At 37.9% G+C, this 23,857-nt stretch overlaps 1 protein-coding gene across 1 annotated transcript in view; it reads right to left on the reverse strand.

Moving 5' to 3' along the window:
- Window positions 1–23,857, reverse strand: part of LOC109083712 (pecanex-like protein 1) — a 39,389-nt gene that overhangs the window by 6,194 nt on the left and 9,338 nt on the right. Inside the window, 27 exon segments of the mRNA XM_042769281.1 lie at window positions 85–315; window positions 436–586; window positions 696–796; window positions 1,397–1,627; window positions 1,760–2,013; window positions 2,883–3,098; window positions 3,228–3,286; window positions 3,387–3,516; window positions 3,630–3,738; window positions 3,819–3,996; window positions 4,166–4,307; window positions 4,420–4,570; window positions 5,390–5,482; window positions 5,599–5,704; window positions 5,912–6,021; window positions 6,143–6,234; window positions 6,578–6,688; window positions 6,890–7,061; window positions 7,872–7,904; window positions 7,987–8,140; window positions 8,225–8,457; window positions 8,681–8,738; window positions 9,271–9,364; window positions 10,929–11,122; window positions 13,837–13,966; window positions 21,377–21,940; window positions 21,943–23,004. Of these exon segments, the coding sequence (XP_042625215.1) occupies window positions 85–315; window positions 436–586; window positions 696–796; window positions 1,397–1,627; window positions 1,760–2,013; window positions 2,883–3,098; window positions 3,228–3,286; window positions 3,387–3,516; window positions 3,630–3,738; window positions 3,819–3,996; window positions 4,166–4,307; window positions 4,420–4,570; window positions 5,390–5,482; window positions 5,599–5,704; window positions 5,912–6,021; window positions 6,143–6,234; window positions 6,578–6,688; window positions 6,890–7,061; window positions 7,872–7,904; window positions 7,987–8,140; window positions 8,225–8,457; window positions 8,681–8,738; window positions 9,271–9,364; window positions 10,929–11,122; window positions 13,837–13,966; window positions 21,377–21,940; window positions 21,943–23,004 (5,159 nt within the window).

Genomic DNA, 23,857 nt, shown 5'->3' on the forward strand with positions numbered 1-23,857 from the left:
ATCATTTAGATGCTAATAAAATAAGTTGTCTTTTTCCTGTCAGTGCACTTTCTTCAATTTTATCCTGTCTTTTTTGTTGCTCACTTTTATGACCCTGAAGCTGAGGTAGCGTCTGTTAAGCATGATGATCTTATATTCGTTGGTCCCTTCGTCCAACACATGTCTAAGGGCGAGCAGAGAGGGAGAGTTGGACAGGACAGCGCTGCGCCAGGCCGGGTCACCCTCGTGAGCGATCACCAGTGTCTGCTCGTGTGAAGAGATCGCCTCAAACAACACAGAAGATTCCTCGTATTCATCAGGGGAGGTGAAGTGATCCTGCAAACAGAGTTTAACTCTGGTTAAAATCAGAACCAAAAGTATAAAATAATAAGTCGTATTTAATGTGACACAGAGAACAGATGACCTTAATACTTGTTTCACACACAAATGTCTCACCTGGTGCAGTTTAAGTGACATGCGAATTCCAGGGACAACCACCTTTCTCAGCAGTTCCATGTCAGTAAAGATCCATTCATCTCTTATAGATGAGATCCGGAAATCTCCCTTAAACAAGGCATGCAGCCCATACAGGAAAGACTCCAGATTACTGTAAAAACACAAATACACACCATTAGAACAAACAAACCGCAAACAATGTCTTCATAATAAACTTTTTGGAAAAACTCCAGCACAGTAAAGGATTTTTGCTGCCCCACCTGGACATATGGTGAGATGCAGTTCCCAGAGCTCTCCTTCCCAGGACACACAGGCCATAACACAACAAAACCAATGGAGAGTCTTTCTCACTGTCCAGTGGCTGAAAGAAATAGAGAGACAGCAGTAAGGTAAAAAGTTTGTTTACTAACATTACAGTTCAAAAGTTTGGGGTCAGTACAATTTGTTTTATTTCATTTTTTTTCTGAACGAATTAATCATTTATACAGCAAGGATGCAGTAAATGTAAAAAAAAATATATATATATATTTTTTTAAAATGCTGTTTTTCTTTATATTCTAATGATATATGGGTCCTTAAAACATGTCACGGTTTCCTTATAATAGTAATAAATGTTTCTTGAGCAGCAAATGAGCATATTAGAATGATTTCTGAAGGATCGTGTGACACTGGGACTCTAGTAATGATGCTAAAAAAACAGCTTTGTAGTCACAGGAATAAATTACATTTTAAAATATATTAAAACAGATAACAGGTATTTTAAAAATGCAATAATATTTAACAGTATTACTGTTTTTTTGTTGTTGTTATTGATCAGTTAAACTGAGTCTTGGTGAGCATCAGACTCACAAACTTACAAAAAACCTTACAAACACCAAACTTTTAAAAGGTAGTGTAGAGTACTTTTCACTCATCAGCTATTAACATATTCATCAGACATGTTGTGTGGCTGAACGTTTACCTTCTCTCTCCGTGAGTTGCAGTACTGGATCCAGCTGAGGTAGACAGAGCAGAAACTGTCTCTGGAGATTCCAGCCAGTCTGTGGTCATAGTCTTCATCAATATTGGGGTTAAAAGTTGGATCCAAGTCAACATAGTTTCGCTCTCTGCAGCTCTTCAAGCCCTCAAGAAGGGCTTTGTTTGCCAGCCACTCCTCCAGTTTAGGAGATGCAATGACATAATAAATGATGCCCTACAAACAAACAAACACACATAAATAATAAACAAATGATTTTCAACAATATCAGGACATTATTTTTTTAAACTTGCCTAGCCAATTATCAATAGAGCAGTTTGGTACAGGATGAGAAGGTTGTCTGCTGACCTTAACATAGTAGGTGGTGAGGATTCGCCGCAGATCAAACACCTGCAGCATTGACGCGGCACTGTTATCGGTGATGCTGTAGCCCTCCAGGGCGTATTTAGTGACCAGAACCTCCCAGGCCAGCCAGCGCTGTCCGAATGCAGCATTGAAGGACAGCAGATGGGGGAGATGACCGGGCTCACAGCAACAACAGCTTTCATCTTCTTCAACTCCCTCTGTTATCGCCTCCACCTCCCTCTGCTGGCAATACGTCCCTGAGATAGAGAGAGGAAAAGAAATCTTTTAACTAGGCTCATATAATCCTTTCAAAATTAATAACTCATGTAAAATTTTATAAATGGTCTGTTTTGCTACACTCTCTTATGATTGGTTACCTCCTGATATCAGTAACCACACCCCCACCAAGTTGCTGATTACTAAACAGGCGTTGTAAATCTGGGCAGTTATGTTAATGTGCTCATGGTTGTAATGTTGCTTACTGATTTCTGAATGACCTGTTTTTGTGGCTTAATATTTACAAATGGTTTGGGTGGATTGGGGAGAGAGCTTTAATTTCTAAATTTAGAAAACAGTGAGCCATTTCATTTAAAAAAAGAAATTTTTTTTTTTTTTTTTGACTGAAATACAGTAAAAACAGTAATTCTGTGAAATATTTTTTACATTTTAAAACGATTGTTTTGTATTTGAATATACTTAAAAAATGTAGTTTATTACTGTGATAGCAAAGCTGAATTTTCAGCATTAATACTCCAGTCTTCAGTCACATGATCCTTCAGAAATAATTCTAATATGCCAATTTCATGCTCAAGAAACATTTTTCTTATTTTGTTATTATGTTGAAAACTGCTTAATATTTGTGTGGAAATCATGATACATTTTTTTCAGGATTCTTTGATGAATTTGAATTTGTTTGAAATATTAACATTACAATTTTTTTAAATTATAAATATCTCTATATTCATTTTTGATCAATTTAATGCATCTGTAATGAATGAAAGTTTTAATTTCTTAAAAAATAAAATAAAATAAAAATTCCAAAAACTCAAAAATTTTAAATGGTTTAGTTTGTTTCTCTTTCAATTGCTCATTTAGTCTCTCTCTCCTTAACTTTTTCTCTCCTCACCTCTAAACTCAAGTCCTCTGAGCTGGAAGGTGATGAGGCCATTGCCAATCTCAACAAGGTGAACGAGAGCATTGAGGTAATCAGATGCCAGGATGAAGCAGTCTCCGATGCTGTAGTTTCCCCAGCGGCCCAGCTGCAGGTCTCCACACAGAGAATGCTGCAGGGAACGCGTCAAATGCTCATAGAAAATGGAGTTCAAGTTATTATCATCTGAACCTGACAACATGAGAGATCAGAAGAGATTCCAAAGTCAAGCCACATGTCACACAAATCTAGAACAGCACAGGCAAGAAACTAAATTAAGAATGATTTTATATTTACAACAGACAGTGTATGTAGTTGTACCTGGGTTTCTGTCAAGCTGGGAAGCAAGTCTAGTGTTGGAGTGATCAACTCGCTTAGTACTAAAACACAAAAATTACATTTGAATCTTATAAATGTTTTGTGGGCTAGGCTAAAAAGGCAAAAGGAAACAGGAGATACTGATATTCAAGAGTGTCTTACTTGTATTCCCTCTCCCAAAAGCGCACAGGTCGTACGTACGAGCTGATGAAGATGGCACTGCCAAGAAAAGGGTTTAATGGAGTGGAGAAAACCGCAGACACAATGGCCTGTACAAACAACATGGCAGAGTCTGGAGGGGACCAAGTCAAGGAAGAAGAGCAAGAAACAACAAGACAGACACCTGAATTTGACAAAGCCTGTAAACTATGTTAAATCCGAAGCAGGTTTGTGTGTTCAGGATACGTGGCACTGCAAACGGCTGGGCGAAGGCATGGAAGGCAGAGCCCCAGGTAATCTGCCAGGGCGCGATGTAGGTATAAACAAACTTCAACTTATAAAAGAGCTCCCATAACTACAAAACACAACACATCACACAGTTACACAACAGAACTTCTGAAAGAGTAAAAAGATGCTATAGGAATTAGGGCTGACCTTGCTGAAAACGATGGACATAACGAAAAGGTCCAGCAGCAATGTCTCAGAAAACTGCCGGTAATCAAATGTGAAGAACAGGACCGTGAAGAGGACAGTGACGTACTGATATGTTGGACTACTGAAGGAAGAACGCAGCAGCTTCAGCCCAGCGATGGTTATCACTAGAGCCCCGACCCTAAATGAGAAAAAGAAAGATTTGAATGCTTGTAAATGATAACGCACAACAATGTTGAGCTTATACACAATGATCTGGTGCGGACAGTCAATCAGTTAGTCGATAAAACATTGTAACACTGAATGTAAGGAAATAAGACAGGAGGTCAGATTGAAGAGGTAATCCTCACTCTGTGTTGAGTTTCTTGGGGCTGGCAAGCTCCTGTGCGCTGCCACTCAGCTCATTAAGCACAATGAGTGGATAGAGGATATTTTTCTCCACAAACAGCAGCCACACATGTGTACGCTCAAACCACATGACGTGGGCGGCACCTGCACACAGAAAACACACGCTTCAGTACTGTTCATGCTAACCAAGTCCCAGCAGAACAAAGAGTGTTATCTTTACATAACTTAAATTTGCAAAATCTGTAGGGTGACTTACCCCGGATCTCAAACTGATAGTACTCCCTGGTTTTGAGCAGCGGGTGTGAGAAGCAGTACCAAGGTAACTGTTTCCTCATCTGGGGCAACAGGTAGTGAGTTAACAGCCCTACTGCCCCAACCAGACCGTACAGAACGTAGCTCAAAAAAGGCTAAAAAAGAGGAAAGAGAGACAAGAACTGTCAAGACCTGCCTTTTTATTATCCTCTGGATATTTCACTACAGTTTTTTTCGGACAGTTATTAAATGGTTTTCCATTTTAATTGTAATTTATTTCTGTGATGGCAAAGTTGAATTTTCAACAGTCATTACTCCAGCCTTCAGTGTCACATGATTTCTCAATATAACCAATGTTGCAAACATTGTTTTTGTGCTGCTTAATATTGTTGTGAAAACCGTGATATATTTGTTAAAGGCTTCTATGATGAAAACAAAAAAAAAATCTATTGAATGGTATTGTATTGCCAATATTGGATTTTTTTTAATGGAATATTTAATGGAAGATTTTATTGTGCAAGCTTATTAAATTAATAAAAAAAAAAAAAAAAAAAAAAAAAAAAAAAAAAAAAAATATATATATATATATATAATATATATTTTTTTTTTACCCACCCAAATATATTCACCCAAATATATTGTTTGCCGTAATCTAACACCCCCAGTTAATATTTAAAAACATTAATGATTTAATAACATTGTTAAATGTAATTTTTAGCTAATCTCAAAATGGATATTAATTTTTAATAGTCTACATTGCAATGCTGTGATGCCTAATTTCTCTTGTAATGACTGATTTTTTTTTTTAGTTTTTTTAGTGTTTTTTATTTTATTGTAATTATTTAAACAAAATAATGTAGAACATATTTTAATATGGCCATGTATCGGTTATCAGCCACACAAAGTATAATTATCAGCATATCAGTATCGGACAAAGTTTTAACATTGCTGCATCACTAATCATAGTGTTTTACCTGTAAGGCAATGAAGACAGTGCTGACATGAATAGCGAAATACAGGACAGCAATGACAACACACACAATCACATCTGACTGTAGTCTGTCATTCTGTAGCCAAAGAGAAAGAGAGACACGGATGCATTATTCAAAACAGAAGAGAGCAATTGTGTCTATTTACGTCTGTTTGTACCTATGTTTGAGAGATTTATGTGTATATTACTCACCACAGAGCTGCGGAGTTTCTCTGGTAAAGGATCCTGAACTTCAGAAAGGGGATCCTCTGGATTTTTCTCTTTGACGTTAGGGAAGACCTTTGATTGCACTAACGAACTATACAAACACAGGCTAATATTAATATTCAGAAAATTCAAACTAACCACTGTGCAGTCAAACAATAAAAGGTCCGTAAACATCAAATCAAGAGGCACTGAATCATGAGACAGTACATATTCAAAGAACCTAAAGTACTTAAAGCTGGAAAAATGCAAGAATTATTTATCAAAAACACAAACCCACAAACTCACAGTTAAGACTTACATGAGAACAGAGGGGTCACTGCTTTGGCGGCTGAGATGGTATGAAACAGCAACCAACAGCCCACAAAACACTGAGAAAAGCACAGGAATGTGCTGAGGATCCCACGAGTCCTGAAACAAACATTATATTCAGAGGAATATTTAATGTGCTCAACACAGAACAATCCAGCATCCATACAAATACAACCAAAATCCAGAAAGAATTCAAAAGTAATGTAGAGTGATTCATCACCTTTAGGGCACCATAGCAGAACCCATAGAGCATCGCTATGGTGATGATGCTGCGCACAACACTATAGAGAGATGAGAGCAGACTGGTGCATGCTGGGAGTGAAGACAGACATAACAATGAGTCTCTAAAACACAATACAGTTTTGTAGTTTATGAAATTAAATGTATGTAAATAAAAATAAATAGTAGAAACATTGGTAACTTTACAATTCTATTACAGTTCTATTTGTTCACATTAATTAACTAGATTTTTAGAACACAAACTAACAATAAAAATTAGTTCATGTTCATTTCAACATTTATTAATACATTATTAAAATCAAAAGTTATATACAAATAATAATTTGTTAGACTTAAAAGGAATTGTTTCAGAAACAATCCCAATGCATATGCTTATTTTTATCAGTCCTAATTTAAAAGTGTGTATATGTTTCACCGTTTCCTCCGAAGACATGAATGTCAAGTTGCTCAAGCAGGTACATGACGAAAGTGTTAATCTGAGGGAGCAGCCCAATGAAGAAGATGATGGGAAAGCACAAAGTGAAAACTGGGCAGGATATACACAGAACTCAGAAAAATAGAGTACTTAAGTCTCATCACATCAGCAGGATTTTCTCTGTACTCAGCTCTGGAATGTCTTTCCTCTTTCATAGGAATGCTGAGAAAAATCGTACTGCATGCAGATTTCGATAAAAGAGCAAAACAATAACTGCTGTGAATTTATTTCCTCATGTGTATCAGTGCTCACCAATGAGGAGATCCCGCGCCTGAGACAGCAGGACGGAGCTGGTGAGAGCGACTCCATACAGAGACACTGCAGTGGAGCTGCTGTTTACACTCCCATAGTGCAACAGCCAGATCAGCCCACAGCACAGACAGAAATACACAGGCCTGCTGTAAGCGATGATTCGATTATGACCCTAAACAAACATGCACAGAGGGGTGAGAAAAACATCACATGTCTGAAGTTAGACCGCCAATCTGTCATTTAACTTAACTTTTTTATATTCAACAAAAAGTAATGCATTGTCTGTAATTAAATGCAATTTATCATGCTAGGTGCTATTAATTAAATAACATATGATAGGTAAACATTGATAGCCTGAACTCATTGTAAGTCGCTTTGGATAAAACCTTTTGCTAAATGCATAAATTTATTTTATTTATTTATATAATCATGAATATACACTAAAGGGTTGAAGGCAATATGAATTAAATGTTTTTGAAAAAAGTCTATTTTCCTCACCAAGACTGCATTTATTTGATCAACAATACAGTAAAAAACAGTAACACTGTGAAATTTTACTACAATTTAAAATGTAACTTTTTTAATATGAATTTTGGGTGATGGCAAAGCCACATTTTTTAGCAGCCATTACTCCAGTCTTCAGAGTCACATGATCCTTCAGAAATCATTCTTATATGATGATATGTTGCTCAAGAGACATTCTTTTCATTTTCAATGTTGAAAACGTGTGCAGCTCAATATTTTTTTTAACTGTTTGGTTACCAATATTATACAATCTTCTTTTGTGTTCAGCATAAGAAAGAAATTTATACAGCTTTGAAACAAATTTAGGGTGATTAAATGGTGACAGAACTTTAATTTTTGTGTAAACCATCCCTTTAATCACCGAAATTATCCCATTAATTTTTCCACCACTAATTTACTTGCTTTTAGCTCATTGTAATGTAGTGTGTTATTGTATTTGAATGTGTGTGTTACTCACATGTCGGGGTGATGAAGAGTCGGGTTGAACACTCTAATTGAAGAACAGAAAGACAAATTTTCATTAAAAATTATTCATTAAATTGGTATGTTTTTGAAAAGTGTGTGATTCTCACCTTCAGCAATGAGTACTGGCAACTGGCAATAACGAGGCAGAACTGAAAGACCCAAATGTCTGTGAAGAACCCATTAACTAGCAGCACAGAACCCAGGAAGGCCACGAGAACCGCCAGAGCCACTGAGAGCACATTCTCCAGAACCTCTCGGTTCCTGACAAACACATGCAGCATCATCGGGATATGAGCTGATACTGACACATCAGTAATACACATTAATGTGTGTGTTTGTGTGTACCTGTCGAAGAGGGCAAGTAATGTGAGTCTATCAAAGTGCAGCCTGACCCACAGGTACGGCAGCAGCCAGAGGCGGTAGTACTGCTTGGTTTTGTGTGGGTGCATGTGTGAGTGTGTGTGATTATGCGTGGAGTCCTGCGTGCAGTGTGACGCCTCCTGCAAGTCAGGACTCCCGTCCACATCGTGCTGTTCCAACAGCTCTGGGTCCATGGACAGCAAACGATTCAGACGCATCTGAGGAAAGGAGAACTAAGCCAGGGTGAGTTTACACAAACACACACACTGAGCTCATTGTCTCAACTGTGCTGCTTGTCATACAAGCGCGATTGTGCGCAATGCATAATCTTGCACTGTATGTCACATGTTTTTTCTCACAGTCTGTGGCTGAATTATATCTCAGAGTGTCTGCATAAAGAAAACCTTCGGTCTGTGTTTGTGTGTATTTGGTAGCACTCACCAGATCATGAGGGTAGAAACGAACTGAGGTAGAACTGGAGAGGTGAGAGTCTGTTTCCCTGCAGAGAGAAATACCTAGCTATTTCATATACAACAAACAAATCATTACTTAATTAAATACAACTAAAAAAAACAAAAAAAAAATAACTAATATGTATATATACACACACACACACACACATATATATATATATATATATATATATATATATATATATATATATATATATATATATATATATATACACACACACACACACACCCCTATGCAATATGTTATAATATATATATATATTATATATATATATATATATATATAATATATATTGCATAGGGGTGTGTGTATGTGTGTGTGTGTGTATATTATATATATATATATATATATGTATGTGTGTGTGTGTGTGTGTGTGTGTGTGTGTGACATGATGTGCGAAAATAATTAAAAACATTTATACATCTTAAACTAAAAAAGTAATAATGTAAAAAAAAAAAATTAAATATTAAAACTAATTATAATAGTATCTCAACACTAGCTGTGACTCAAATATTAAAACTAATTATAATAGTATCTCAACACTAGCTGTGACTCACCAGAGGTTGTTGGACGCTCGTCTGGTTGCGGGCTCAAAGTTCACCAGGGACATGTCACATCCTCCGACCTCATAGAGAGGCGGGGTCAGCTTCCCTGAATCACACAAACACACAGGGGGTCAGGGGTCATAGCAGACATCACGAAGGGTCACATTAGTGTGGCACTTAAGCCTTTTGCCACATACAGGTCACTGACCCCCAATGCCTGCTGGTTTTCAGAACAACAAGACCTCAATCTTGCAAGGCAGATGACAACAAAACTAGATCACTCTCATTGTAATCAGGAAAGCTGTGAATGCTGCATTGCACAGTGGCTCTAAGAGCTTTATTTTTCCTGTCTGTTTATAATAAAGCCTTTTTATTTATACATTACGTGTGGCAGTTGATTACTATCAACTTAATTTATTTCATGATTTAGTTTAATGACAATAACTAAATCATGTCTCTTATTCTCACCAGGGCTGCATTCATTTGATTAAAAATACTGTAAAAACAGAAAAATTGTTTTAAAAACAAAATATGTAAAATAACAGCATTTATTTGAAACTTAAATATTTTTAAATATGATAAATGTCTTTAATGTAATTTTTGATCAATTTAATACATCCTTGGTAAACAAAAGTTATTTTTGAAAGAAATTTAAATGGTAGTTTTTGTCCAATGTATCAGGCAATGGTACAAAGACAGTAAATAAAACGGCTAAGAATGTTAAAATGTTCTTAAAATTAGGAATATGATATGAAATCTCATTTGGAAGGGGTAAGAGAGAACCACTGAGAATTCTACACTACACCATGAGAAATTCTTAATATAATACAGTTGCAAGAATAAAATTCTAGAGGAAATTAAAAAAACTAACACTTGACAGCCTGTAACAACATTAATTGTTATGGTTTCCATTAAGTGATCTGATCACAAGTGGACAGCCAATAACACATTCAGACAAAATCAGAAATGCATGTTTAAAATTTAAGCCAAACAATTGGACAGCCAATAAAGTTCATGAAACATCTTCAATGCGACCAAAGTTAATACCAGGTGCACACAAGACCAAAACAATCCTTTCTCTAGATGCATTTTTTTATGACTGTATGAGCCTCATACACTCATAAAAACCCACTATACTGTGATTTTGTTGCATTTGTCTATTCAAAAACAAGAGATATTTATAGGCATATAGATGCATTATTGATCACGGGAGGAAATAAGCAAGCATGTTCCTTGACCGGAAGCAAACCTTAACCGCAGCAGTGGGAGCACATCAATACCCCTAGACCACCAGGGAAAAGTTTGACTGACCAAAGAAAGACCATGTCACATATACATGCATGCAAAATCTGATATAAGATCATGATGTTAGTGGTGTAATCAGTGTGATCCCAAACACACAAATACATGCAGAAAAATCAGTAAACTGATAAATAACGATTAAGTTCCACAGCCAATACAACCTGATGAAAACCTACAGATGAACACTGACTGAATATTGATACCAGAAAATGACATGCAAATGGATATAATAAGAAACAGCTTGCAGGCATGACAAATAGTGAGAAAGACAGCATGCAAATGTGAGACACACAGGACGCAAATATAACAGGAAGGTATGACGATAACAAGATGATGTGACAGACAGCAGGCAATTTTACAGTGCATACCAAAGTCATCCTGCAGGCTGGCCACGCCCACAGTGGACGCCTTATCCAGACAGCCCTCCAGCTGCGCACTTCCATTCCTGACCAGCAGGGAGGCACTAGTGCTCAATACCGTCACCTGAGACGGCGTGCGGGATGGCTGACCTCTGACCTGTGACCCTGAAGCTTGAGATACCTGACTCAGAGCTTCCTGCAGACTGGAGGAGCAGAAATATGCATGATTCAGAATGAGTAACAGACTTCAGATGTGGGACACAGGGATGGGCATTTTGGTCATGTTGTCAACTTTAGTAATCGACAAAGAAGTCAAATGAGTACTCAGCAAGTACCCTTTGATGATAATGTTGCACCTGTGTTGTTATTGTTAACTACAATTAAGACTGTTAAAAAATTTTTTTTAGCTATTTGATAATAGAACAAAACAAATTTTAGATGGAAAAACTTAAAATACTAATTTAAAATACTAATGAATACTATAATAGTATATAAAAATACTAAAACAACACTGATTGCATCATAAGCTTCACGCTCATATTTTGTGTCAACTCAAAAATAGTTCAAATTTCAAAATGCTAATAAATACCATAATAGTATATACGATATATGTACATATACTGATGCTAACATAACACTGTCATAAGAGTCACATTAAGATTGTGACTTCCTGAAATTAATGCCAAAGTTAGTTGTTTCTGATTTTTGTTCAGTGAAATGTTTTGGAAGGTGAAAAAGAACTGAATTTTTAGGTACTTGTGCCCACCCATAAAGTAAGATTGAGTGTGTGTGTATATAAAGGAGGACAAAAATAGAACAAGATGCTAGAAGGAAGTGCAAGGTCAAATTTAAAGAGAAAAACAGACAAACGGATGTGATAGAGGAATGGGGGTTCTGGAGGTGTCATGAGAGCTGACAGGAAGTGTAAAATGAGAGGGGAGCTGAACGGAAAGAGAAGAGAATGATATTTTGATTTCACCGCTAGAAAAAGCACAAGCGATTTTGAGGTTTGTGTGTGTGTGCAAACAGAACATCACCAGGTAGAAACAGAGTGAAGGAAAATAGATGGCTTTGTTCACAATGCACAAAAATCTTGCAAAAGACAAAGCTGGGCTTCCCTGTTTATTTGTTGTTGATTAAAGGGGTCATATGATGTTGCTAAAAAGAACATTATTTTGTGTATTTGGTGTAATGCAATGTGTTTATGTGGTTTAAGGTTAAAAAAAAAAACATTATTTTGTTGCTCCGCTATGCCCCGCCTTTCTGAAACGCGTCAATTATTACAAAGCTCATCGTTCTGAAAAGCGAGGTGTATGCTGATTGGCCAGCTATCCAGTGTGTTGTGATTGGCCAAATTGTCCTCCGTGAAATGCGCTGCACACATCTGAATATTTGGTTTGAACTGCTCCGGAACAGTGTTGTAAAAACAACTTAACCACTGATTTCCTGTTGTGTCCTCTTTTGGAAGGCCAAACAAAGTAGCTTTCACAACGAAACACACAGCGTCTCCACAACATGATAATAAAAGTTACGCCTTCTTTCTTTGCATGAACATTTGGATGGCATTATGCAAATCTTCCCACATCGTGACGTAGACATGCAAGGGCGTGTTAGAATGAGCCATTTTAGGGGGGTGTGGTTGACTCTTAACTTTTATAAAGAATATCTCTTCGGATTTGAGACTTTAGTCTTTGCAACTTTACGGATTTTCTTTATGCACCAAGAGCTTGTAACACTCCAAAGAGAAAGGAAAATTTTTAAATCATATCACATGACCCCTTTAATTGACTGGTTAGTCAGGCAACCAATCGACTAGTCAGTTTTGAACATTTTGTTTGCCACATTCCTAATATTTACATTAGCTGTCATAGTAATGACATAATCATTAACAAAACAAGTGTAATAAGATAGCTGACTACCATCATTTAAAGAAAAGACATAAAAATAGGAAAAATAGAAAACTGCCGAACTCATCAGTGCAACATAAGCATTTATAGGCATCACTGTGTTTACACATTCATTTGGATGGTGTGCTTAATGCACACTTGCTTGCTCATTCAAAAAATAAATCCTAAACTTTTGAACTGTGGATTTGTTTTGGATCAGGTTTTTAAAAATAAATCTCCATGTGGATTTTGCTCTTTGGCCTAAAAAACAACTAAGCAAATTAAGTTGACTGAACAAAGCCTGTGAGTGATTTCAGAGAACTTGACTGGAGAAACTGAAAGTTTGTTTACTGAAAGCATCATGATACTTCAAGAGAGAAAGACATGCCCCAGGCCTGATGATGAAACAAAGCACTCAAACACTCTCTCTTCATCTAAAGCTGTCTATGGTGGCAAGGATGATTGTGTCTGGGGGTTATGGAAAGATTTAGTATATAAGAGAAGGACGCAGTGACTGTAACTCTAAGGGATACAGTAGTAAAGACTCCAGAAGCAGCATGTGTAAGTGTGTGACAGTGAGGGTGAAGTAAGACACCATGTGACGTGGTTCATCAGAACAGGATAAAATAAGTGAAAGCACATGAATAGATACTGGGAAAAAATAAACAGAAGTATCGAAACAACTCATGCAAAAACAAAATAAGACTTGAATTGCATTGAAAGAAGGCATAGAAGGCAACATGCAAGAACGCTGGCTTCCTGTACCAGCACAATGTTCAGAAAGAGATCAGCTTGGGCTTCTCTAATGACAGGTTTTAAGTCCTTACAGTATTAAGAAGAGGGTAGCAAGCAAATTAAGGATTAAATTTCATGTGATGCCCCAGAGAAGTGTCGAAATGGCAGTTAAAGGTGTGTTAGCAAAAGAGGAAGGAGGTGAAACATGCTGATAAGAATCATGATGTGGGCATCAGCAGAGGTGAGTTAAAGCTGGTGTTCTGCAACCGTTCAATCCCTCCCCGGGTGAGTCGTACCTGAGTGGGGATCCGATGATAGAGGCTGGGGGTGTGGAGTTACTTCCTGCGTTGTGCCGTCTACGCACCGCTTGCCGACGAAACGTACTACGCTCTCTGCGAAACGTGACTGTGTCGTCATTCCCAGGGGCTGCCGTAAGAAGACAAAGACAGGAGGGCCACCAAAAATGAGCTTTTATTGAACTAGCAACATGCAATGCTGCATGCAAGACCAATGTAGACACAAGAATCATCAAACACACAGATTAAACACAAATGCAAAGTGCCTAATGATGTATTGCCATATGGTATCAAAAAAATTTCAATCTAAAGCCTTGTGCACACTGGGACGATTATCGCCAACGTTTTTCAAGATGTTTTTCGATGTGTCTTTGTGTTCATACCCAAGCGATTTTTGCTGGCGATGAGCAGAGTAAATGTGCAAATTCACTCCCGTGACATTAGATGGCGCTTAATGAAAAACAGAAATACACCGATACACACCGAATTCTATTTGATCTGCAATTCCTCTTCATAACAGCTCCCTCTCTGTCACGTTTGTCATAAAGTCTCTGTCACTTTTTGTCATAAAGCTCTTTGTGTTCAGACACCAATGAGACCAGCAGCTCTACATACATCTTGCCTCTATGCTTCTTCTTCGTCTACATACTTCCTCTTTGTCGTTAAGTATCAATGTGTGCTCGGCAAGACCGTTTTGTGCTTGAGCGGCACCAAGTCGTGGCCAGTAAAAACTCATCGCCAGCGAAGATTGCTTGGGTATGAACACACAAGACGCCTCGAAAAACATCTCTTAAAACGCTGGTGATAAGGTGTGCACAAAGGCTCAAGAAGTATAGTTTATATACACTACCAGTCAAATAATTGGGATCAGTAAGACTTGTAATGTTTTTTAAATAAGTCATCAATGCTGCATTTATTTAATCAAAAATACATAAAAAACTGTAATCTTGCAAAATGTTACTACAATATGAAATAATGGTTTCTATTTTAACATCCTTTAAAATATAATTTATTTCTCTGATGCAAAGCTGAATTTCCATCAGCCATTACTCCAGTATAAAGAGTCACATGGTCCTTAAGAAATCTCAGGATTCTTTGATGAATAAAAAGTTAAAACGAACAGCAATTTATTCCGTGCTTCCAATTATTTTTTTGGAAACTGCAATACTTTTTTTCAGGATTCTTTGATGAATAAAAAGTTAAAACGAACAGCAATTTATTCCAAATATAAATATTTTCTAACAATATACATTTTTGCTATCACTTCTTAACAATTTAACACATCCTTGCTGAATAAAATTTTTAATTTCTTTCCAAAAAAAATAAAAAATGTACTGACCCCAAACTTTTGAACTGTAGAACTTATTTTAAATTTTTAAAAAATGCTCTTCTTTTTAACTTTTTATTCATCAAAGAATCCTGAAAAAAAGTATCACAGGTTCCTAAAAAACATTAAGCAGCACAACAGTTTCCAGCACTGATAATAATTCAGCATATTAGAATGATTTCTGAAGGATCATGTGACACTGATCATACTCAAGACTGAAGTAATGATGCTGAAAATTCAGCTTTGCATCACAGGAATAAATTACATTTTAATGTATATTAAAATAGAAAAATGTTATTTTACATCATAATAATATTTCACAATATTATATTTTTTTTCCTGTGTTTTTGATCAAATAAATGCAGCCTTGATGAGCATAAGAAACTCCTGATATATAATGTTTAATTATTAAAAAAAATGAATAGGTTATATTAAAATATATATGTATACAGTATTTATACATATTTATTTTTTAAATATTTATATTTATTTACACACACATACATTAGGGGTGGAACGATTCAACTTACTCACGGTTCGGTTTGTATCATGGTTTGAGAGTCACAGTTTCGGTATGGTTCGGTACATGCTATGTTTAGGGAAAAACTATACTGTCAAATAAAAATAAAGAAAATAAGAATAATCTAACTACAAGCAACAGCACAAATAAATACAATAGAGTAAAGATACAAATAAAATAAACTGACAGTGATTTTCATGGGGGGGGGGGGGGGGGGGGGGGGGGGGGGGGTTGGGGGTATGTCTAACATTAGTTACAGAAATTTAATAAAGTAATGAAATGTAAAACAGCATTGCATATTTGACTATAATTTAAAGATGTATCTTTATTAAAGTTACAAAAGCTATTCAGTCAAGAGCAGTGAGTGATTTATTTTTTGTTGCTGTTTGATTAATATTAAGAAAGTGCTGTCACATTAAACTGGTCCTATTACTCTCTTTTACAAAGTCTTGATTTTGTTTTGGGGGTGTACTAGAACAGGCTCTTATACTACGTTGTGCGAGAAACACATTATTTTTCACATATTACAACACCTCTCTCTCCAGTCTGGTATGAATGGCTTAAATAGTTCCTGTATCAAATGAAGGCCCGTCTTCTGAAATACATAATGTGCTGTGATTGGTTAGCTGGGCCAGTGTGTGTTGTGACCGGCTTCACTCGGCGCCTGGTCGGGAAATGTCATACCCCTTACCATAGCCGCCTGCAAGCTTCAGTCTAAATATTGTGTCAAAATCAAATCAATTAGAGCGCGATTTAAACCCGAATGATTGTAACCACTCAAAGCTTGTCTGCCTTGAGAAAGCTAGCGTGTTGCCTTCTCTAGTGCAGCTCAACCAGGTCTCGTCCCATTTGTCTGTATTTGTGAAATCACAAATCCCAGAAAATATGCGTTGTAGTCCAAACGAGTTGTGTACTGTAGTTTTTTGAAAAAAGTGATTTCTGTTAAATAAAATATCGCCTTTTGAAGTGGACTTTAAACTTTGTAACTTTGTAGAGCATTTTTATGCTCAAACAGCAACATTACAGACTAACTAAAGCTGAAAAAGTGAAAAAGCATAATAGACCAGACCTTGCAGAGACCAGAGATCCAGTACGTTTAGCCTATATCTGCTATAGGATACTTACGAAGACGGGCATTTTGTCATAATTTTGTGTGAACTAACACAATTAAACACAAATATCCAAATATATCTTAATATCCTTTCACGCCCTTTTGCACGCTTCAGAACACTTCACATGACAAATCACCCAAAAATCTTCCCAACACGAGCGCACACGAGCTCATGTCCTCTGGTTCTTAAATGTTTAAACTGGCAAAGCTTACATGAGTATAGTTTAAACAGATATCAACGTGTGCTGTTCAGGTCTCACCTGTGCACGCGAGCTATCAGCACCTGGGTGATAATGGCATAAATGACTGCTCAAATTCCAGCATATGGCATTCGCATTGAACAAGAGTGAATAGTTGGTCCAAGTGTTTTTTTTTTTTTAAATCGCTGTGAAAAGCCAGAATTTGCATCCATCAACAGAAACATACTGCAGATGATATTTTGCTTTATATTACTCAACCACAGGTGAGCCTTCCTGTTATACTCAAGACCATCAATACCTTTGGGAAATTTTCTGGCTTTAAAGTTAACTTTGAAAAAAGTGAACTCATGCCCATTGGTTTGAAGGATTTGTCCGTAATACATTCTTCCCCATTTAAAGTTTCCCAAGGAAAAAAAGGAAAATAGTATACTTGGGGAATTGTGGTTACTTATAAATATTCTCTGCTCTTCAAATCTTATTTCAAACCCCTTGCTGTCTAAGTTACAAAAAAATGTATACACTACTGGAGGACTCTCCCAATCTCCCTAATGGGCAGAATAAATGTGATAAAAAATGATATTTCTTCCTCAAATATTATATTATTTTTCGTAATATTCCAATACTATTGCCCAAGTCCTTCTTTAAAAACACCTAGATTTTTGATTATTCTTCCCTTTCTATCCAAAAGAGTCACACAAACAAACAAAATCCATCTAAACAAAAACAAAAATGAGGTTTGTTCCCCCCCACAATATTCCCGCCTTCATTACTGGGCCACTCATTTACAAGTTTTTTGCACAATGGTTGGAACAGTCTGCTGCTGCCCCAGATTGGGGATTCCAGATAGAGCGGGATTACTGCAATCCTTATGATCTTGGTAGCAGTGCTACTCTCCCCAGTGATATTAGACCAAGCAGCAGTTAATAGTATTGTCATAAAGAGTCAGTTACGCATTTGGAAACAGATGAGAGAATATCTTAAGATAAAATCACTCTCTCTCTTAATTCCAATTGCAAATAACCCATCATTCCCCGCTTCAAGGTTGGATACAACCTTTACTCAATGGAAGGAATTGGGTATATGCACAGTCAAGGACCTTTATCTTGATGGGGCTTTAGCTTCCTTTATGCAATTACAACAGAAATATAACCTCCCAAAAAAACATTTTTTCAGATTTTTACAAATAAGGAATTACTTGCGTACATACAAAGTTTCCCTAGAGGAGGTCCCACCCTCAGTCACTGATGATTGTCTAATACAGTTCAGGGGAAACAAATGTCAGCTATCTTTTATTTATGGAAGGTTACTAGCAGCTACTTCCCCTTCTACAAAGTTGATCAGAGAGGAATGGGAGCGAGAGATTGGAGTTGGAATCTCTGAGTAGGTTTGGCAGAGTGGCTTGGAGGATATTGATAAACCATTCAGTCAACACTAGACTATCCCTCAGTCAATTTAAGGTTCTACATAGATTAGACTTCCCTAAAAAGAAGTTGCATAGGATTTTCCCCAATGCCTCTCCTATTTGTGACAAATGTAAATCAGAGGATGCTGATTTAGCTCATAGTTTTATTTTCGGTCATAAAATACAGGGATTCTGGTGTGAAGTATTTAAAGTGCTTTCAGATATTCTTAATGTAAACTTGGCTCCAGACCCTGTGCTCATTATATTAGGACGTTCTAATTATACATGTTCATTGAACAGTGCTCAACAGAACTTTCTTACGTATTGTTTGATAACAGCCAAGTTATTACTGTTCTGGAAAAAGGTTAATCCTCCCGCTGTCAAACTATGGCTTGAGGAACTGATATCTACTCTGCACTTGGAACGAACCAGATATCTTTAAAAAGGCAACATTTTCACAAGATTTGGGACCCTTTCTTCTGTTACCTCAAAAGTAATTATATTCCTTAATTCAATGTATTGTAACTTAAAAGTCATTTTGAATGTCACTGTATTTTATATTAACAGGCTGGGGATGGGGTGTCACATTTAAGTTTTTTTTGTGTGTGTGTGTGTGTGTGTGTGTGTGTGTGTGTGTGTGTGTGTGTGTGTGTGTGTGTGTGTGTGTGTGTGTGTGTGTGTGTGCATAAAAGAAAATTAATCCTGGATCATGTGATTATTGTAAGGTTATTCGATAACTGAATAAAAATGTATTTGGAAAAACAGAAACATACATTAGCCGAACCCTGTTTGTTTTACGTGTTACTTATAACAAAACATTTCACAGACACATTGTCAGATTTAAGTTGAACCGCGGTCCTAGCACGTGCCAAACAATGTGTGGAGAACCGTACGGTTACATTTTTTTCCGCAAACCGTTCCATCCCTGACACACACACACACACACACATACATGTATATATATTTCATATTTACATTTGAAATATAATATCAAAATAATTATATGTCCTCAAAGTCCCGCAAAGTTTTGCTGAACATGGCACAGTTAAAGAAGAACTTGCATACAACATATTGTGATTAAAATAAAAAAGTAAAATTCAAGGTAATGTGGTTCCAACTTCCTGTAATAAATGCATATTATAAACTAAATCTGTTTTGTCATCTTCCTACATGGTTAAACGCATCGCCTTTGCAAGCAGTTTTAAACATGAACTGTAACTGCAGCACTCCCACTGCGGATGAACTTTGACCTTATCTGATGACTTATCACTGAAAGTAAAATGTTATTACTACAATAAAACAATCTCATGCTGGACCAAAAGGGGTGTTAATCAAGACAGAATGGTTTACTCTAGAACAATGCTTTTGCAATGTTTTTGACCATTTAATTTGTGAGCAATAAGCCTTAAGAAAAGACATCAGAAGCATGACAAAGAACATTAGACATTGCTCCCTCAAACATGATCCAGTTAATGGCGCTGTGGAATAAACATCACACAGAAATGCACAGAGCTTAAATTTCAAACTCTCTAAACATTAGCACAAACACACAAGAAAAGATATCATACAAATAAACACGCATCTAAACATCACACACAATACCACATACCACACTCCCAAACACAAAACAAAAATTGAAAATATGATTAGAGAAACAATAAAATCTGAAATTAAGATCCGTTTTCAAACATTTGATCACACGTGATTAGCAGTCGGTAAAGTTTTAAATAGGTGCCAAATTGTTTTATGATTACTGAATCCACATTCACACTGCAATTCACAAGCAAATGTTACACAAAGACTGCATGATCACTGTGGAGCAGAGGAAAGAACAAACCCTGCAGATCTCCTATATATAGATTCAACAGGCTGTCAGAGTAAGACTTCAGTAATTCTGCAGGGGTTTGTAGGTCGCAGCTGCACTGGCAAAACACACTGCATGTACATCTACAAGCTTCTGGGCAAAGCTTGTTTATCTGATCGGCTACATTCTGCTGAAAAACATCCATCTGTGCTCTGACCCGCTGCAGAACTCAGATGTCTAGCACTTCGGAATGATCTCAGAATGAGATCACGACTTACAGTGATAGTCACCCAATAATTAAAATTTTGTCATCATTTACTCACCCTCATTTGATTCTAAATGTTTTTCACTCTGGGCAGAATGTTGTTTGTTCTTTACAATTCATTGAAAGTGAAAGGTGACCAATGTCTTTCAAGACAAATATCTGTGAGGAATAGTCTTTCTTTACTGAAAATTTCATTTGTGTGATTCAAATGTGGGCATATTCCGAATTGGTTCACCAATCACAATCAGTTACAAATAGTGATGTACTATTCACTGCCTGCATTACTGATGTCAAACCTGCCATGCCATGTCTTGTCATGCCATATTTTAATATATGCAAACATAAATGAGATTTGAAAGTGAATAATGACCTGGCGGCATGAAATTATCCATGAAATGTGTTTCATTTTTTCACCTTGTAATTTTTAATCAAAATGCCATAATTCAATCTTCCATTAAAACATCTCTGGACTCTCTGATGACATATAACAGACTTCTCTCATCATTCAGTCTGGTTAAACCCTGACCCTTCTTACAACCCAACTGCAAGCTTGCATTCAGATCTGCCGCCATCCATTCAACAACCAGTGGACTTTACTTCTGTTACATTGCATCTTTAAATTTAAGTATGTTCCTGACACAAAGCTGTATGGCTTGGGTGTTTTATAGTTTTATCATTTTTGAACCTTGGACAGCCCCAGGTCACCATCCTCTTCCAATGTATGGCAAAGAGCCGCATGAACATTCTGATAAACTTCTCCTTTTTGCAGTTCATGGAACCAAATATACAGTTTGGGATGACATGAGGGTGAGTAAATGACAACTTTTATTTCTAGGTGAACTACCATTTTAATCATCTCCCAGACCTTAGCGAATAAGTGCATATACAAACTCGCATTACTGTGTGCTCACCTCGAGATCCTGTTGTTGCGTCTTGCGTGTGACTAAGGGAAATAGGGCAGGGCAGACTGTTTCTCGACCGGGTCACTGACTCAAGCTGAGAGGCCCTTCCCAGTAGGGATGCCGCATCCAACACCTCCCCCTCTTTTGCCTCCAGGTCCGACTTGGAGGTGGTAAGGGGTCTGGAACTTGCTGGTGCCCCCAAATGGTGGGGGTCATTAAGGCAAGCAGTAGTGCTGCTGTCCAGGCTCAAGACCCGGGCATGAGTTTTGGCACTGCCTGTGCTTGGAGTGCGTCGTGAAGCTTTGCGTTTGCCCTTCTCCTTGTCTTTCTCCCGTTCCTTTTCCTTGTACTTCTGACCATGGGTTTGCACACCATTCATTTTTGCCCGTAGCGAGGGGCCACGGCGATCCTCGGGAGAGGGGCAGGAGTGGAGTGTGCTGGATGAGGAGTCTGCTAAAATCTTGTGTGTAGAGTATACTCTAGACACAAAAAAAATCTCTCTCATAACACTAGACTCCCCCTCCCCTCACAAAAACACCACAGAGAGACTCTTCCACACCACACCCCCAAAAATATACCCGCCCGGTGTCTGCTGGCGTCAAAACTGCTTGCGCGCTGCTTACCATTGCGCCGCCGGCCACTATGGCTGGCAGCAGATGAGGAGGCAGCCCGGTGAACAAGATTGGCTGTTTTGGGATGCACTTTGTCTGGTTCTGCCTCCTGGTGCTGGTGGGTGACACCAGCAGAGACATCTGCGCTAGTCCTTGATGCCACCTCCACAGTTCCTTCCCCCTGTTGGCCCTCTGAGTTTGTGGGTTTGGGAGCATCGCCGACGGGCATTTTGGTAGCAAGTTCATTGGCATGGGGGTTTTTATTCGCCTCCCCCGAGGCCACATTAGAGTTACGTGGGTCGGTATGTCCTGCATTTACCTTCTCATCACCAGATAATGACAGTAGACTCTCTACGTGCGTGGAGCTGGTCTGCTCACTGTGCAGGCTGCTCAGAGTACTGTTGGTATCCCGGTCCGTCCCACTGCAGTAGCTCTCAGTGGAGCCACTACTGCGTGTGCTTAAACTCCGCAAACTTTCGGCACTCTGTCCACCTTTTCTTTCCCGACCACCCTGTACACCCTCTGACTGGTACAACCCAGACCCCCCTTCCCCAGCACACTCTCCTTCCCCTGTCTCTCGGGAAACAGACCGTGATATCCTGAGGTGCTCCTTCGGATGATATCTGTGACATTCCGTTCCTGAAGTGCTGGGAGTTCTAAAATCTGGCTGCTCAGAGCTCTCTGTCACCCTCTGTGACCTGGAGGCCTCCATTTCACAGACAGGATCCAGTCCTCCACGACGGGGTGGAGGGTACAGGCTGAACTCGGGCAGAGAAGGATCTGGAAAAGCAGATCCCGCAGAACTTGAGGTCCGAGGCAATCCACGAGGTCGAGATGACTCTTTCCGGAAAGACTGTGAGTGGGTGGAAAGATGGGCAGTAATTTCTGTGTCACAAGAGGACAGGGACTGACTAAAAGGGTGAGGGGTGGAGCCATAAAGGTCCTGAGCCAATGAGGTTGATGGCTGCATGGAGGCAAAAGAGTCATTGGAGATGAGGCAGAACATCTTTGGGTCTGACATCAAATCTATAGGGAAAGAGATAAAAATAAAAAAATAAAAAGTGTATGAAAATTACATTGACTTGGAGTCAAGATTGAGCCTGTGTGAATAATAGACAATCCAGGTCTTACTGCAAATGATTTATTGGTGTGTTATGTTATAAAAATGTAATGACTTGCTCTTCCTGTGACTTTCCTGTTTTCACTGAAGTCAGTTATGATGCGTTTACATTGGCAAAGAGCAAGAGGAGGGGAGTGGGCGCTCTCAATTCATTCCTATGGGAGTCAAGCAACAAGCTTGTTCAATTGATTGTGGGATTGACAGCAGATAAGAGAAAGTGTTGAAAGGGTCGAAAATTTCAGAATCGTCAACTTTATACAGATATCAAGCGAAAATTGCAGTTAAGGTGCAGGTAGAGACATTTGTCATGAGCATTTAAAAATGTGCAGATTGTGCAGGAGTTTCTAGTGTGTAAATCATATTGTTTACATATTGCACGCTTTCCAGCTGTTACATATAAGTTAAATATTCATTGTGAATGAAGACTTGCAGACCTGGGTTAACAAAATATTAAACTGATACTGTATCTTTACTTTGGGCATTCGGAAGCAAAGCTTGCATCTTTCCAAATTTAATTGAGTGGATATATAACTGATTATACTAGTGTTGTACTGAGAAAAACTACTCATTACACAACCCAAAGTGGCAGTGTTGTAGTGTTTTGAATGGTACTGAGCTAAGTTTTTTCCGCTGCAATGTTCATGCATTGTTAGGCAGTGAAGGTTTTACGATAAAGTTAATCAACAACCAAACAGCCACTTTTCAATCACTTTATCAATGATGATCCAGCATTACAGTCCAAAATTTGAAAACAAGCCT

This window comes from Cyprinus carpio, chromosome A13 (assembly GCF_018340385.1).
Source record: "Cyprinus carpio isolate SPL01 chromosome A13, ASM1834038v1, whole genome shotgun sequence".
Classification (NCBI taxonomy): domain Eukaryota; kingdom Metazoa; phylum Chordata; class Actinopteri; order Cypriniformes; family Cyprinidae; genus Cyprinus; species Cyprinus carpio.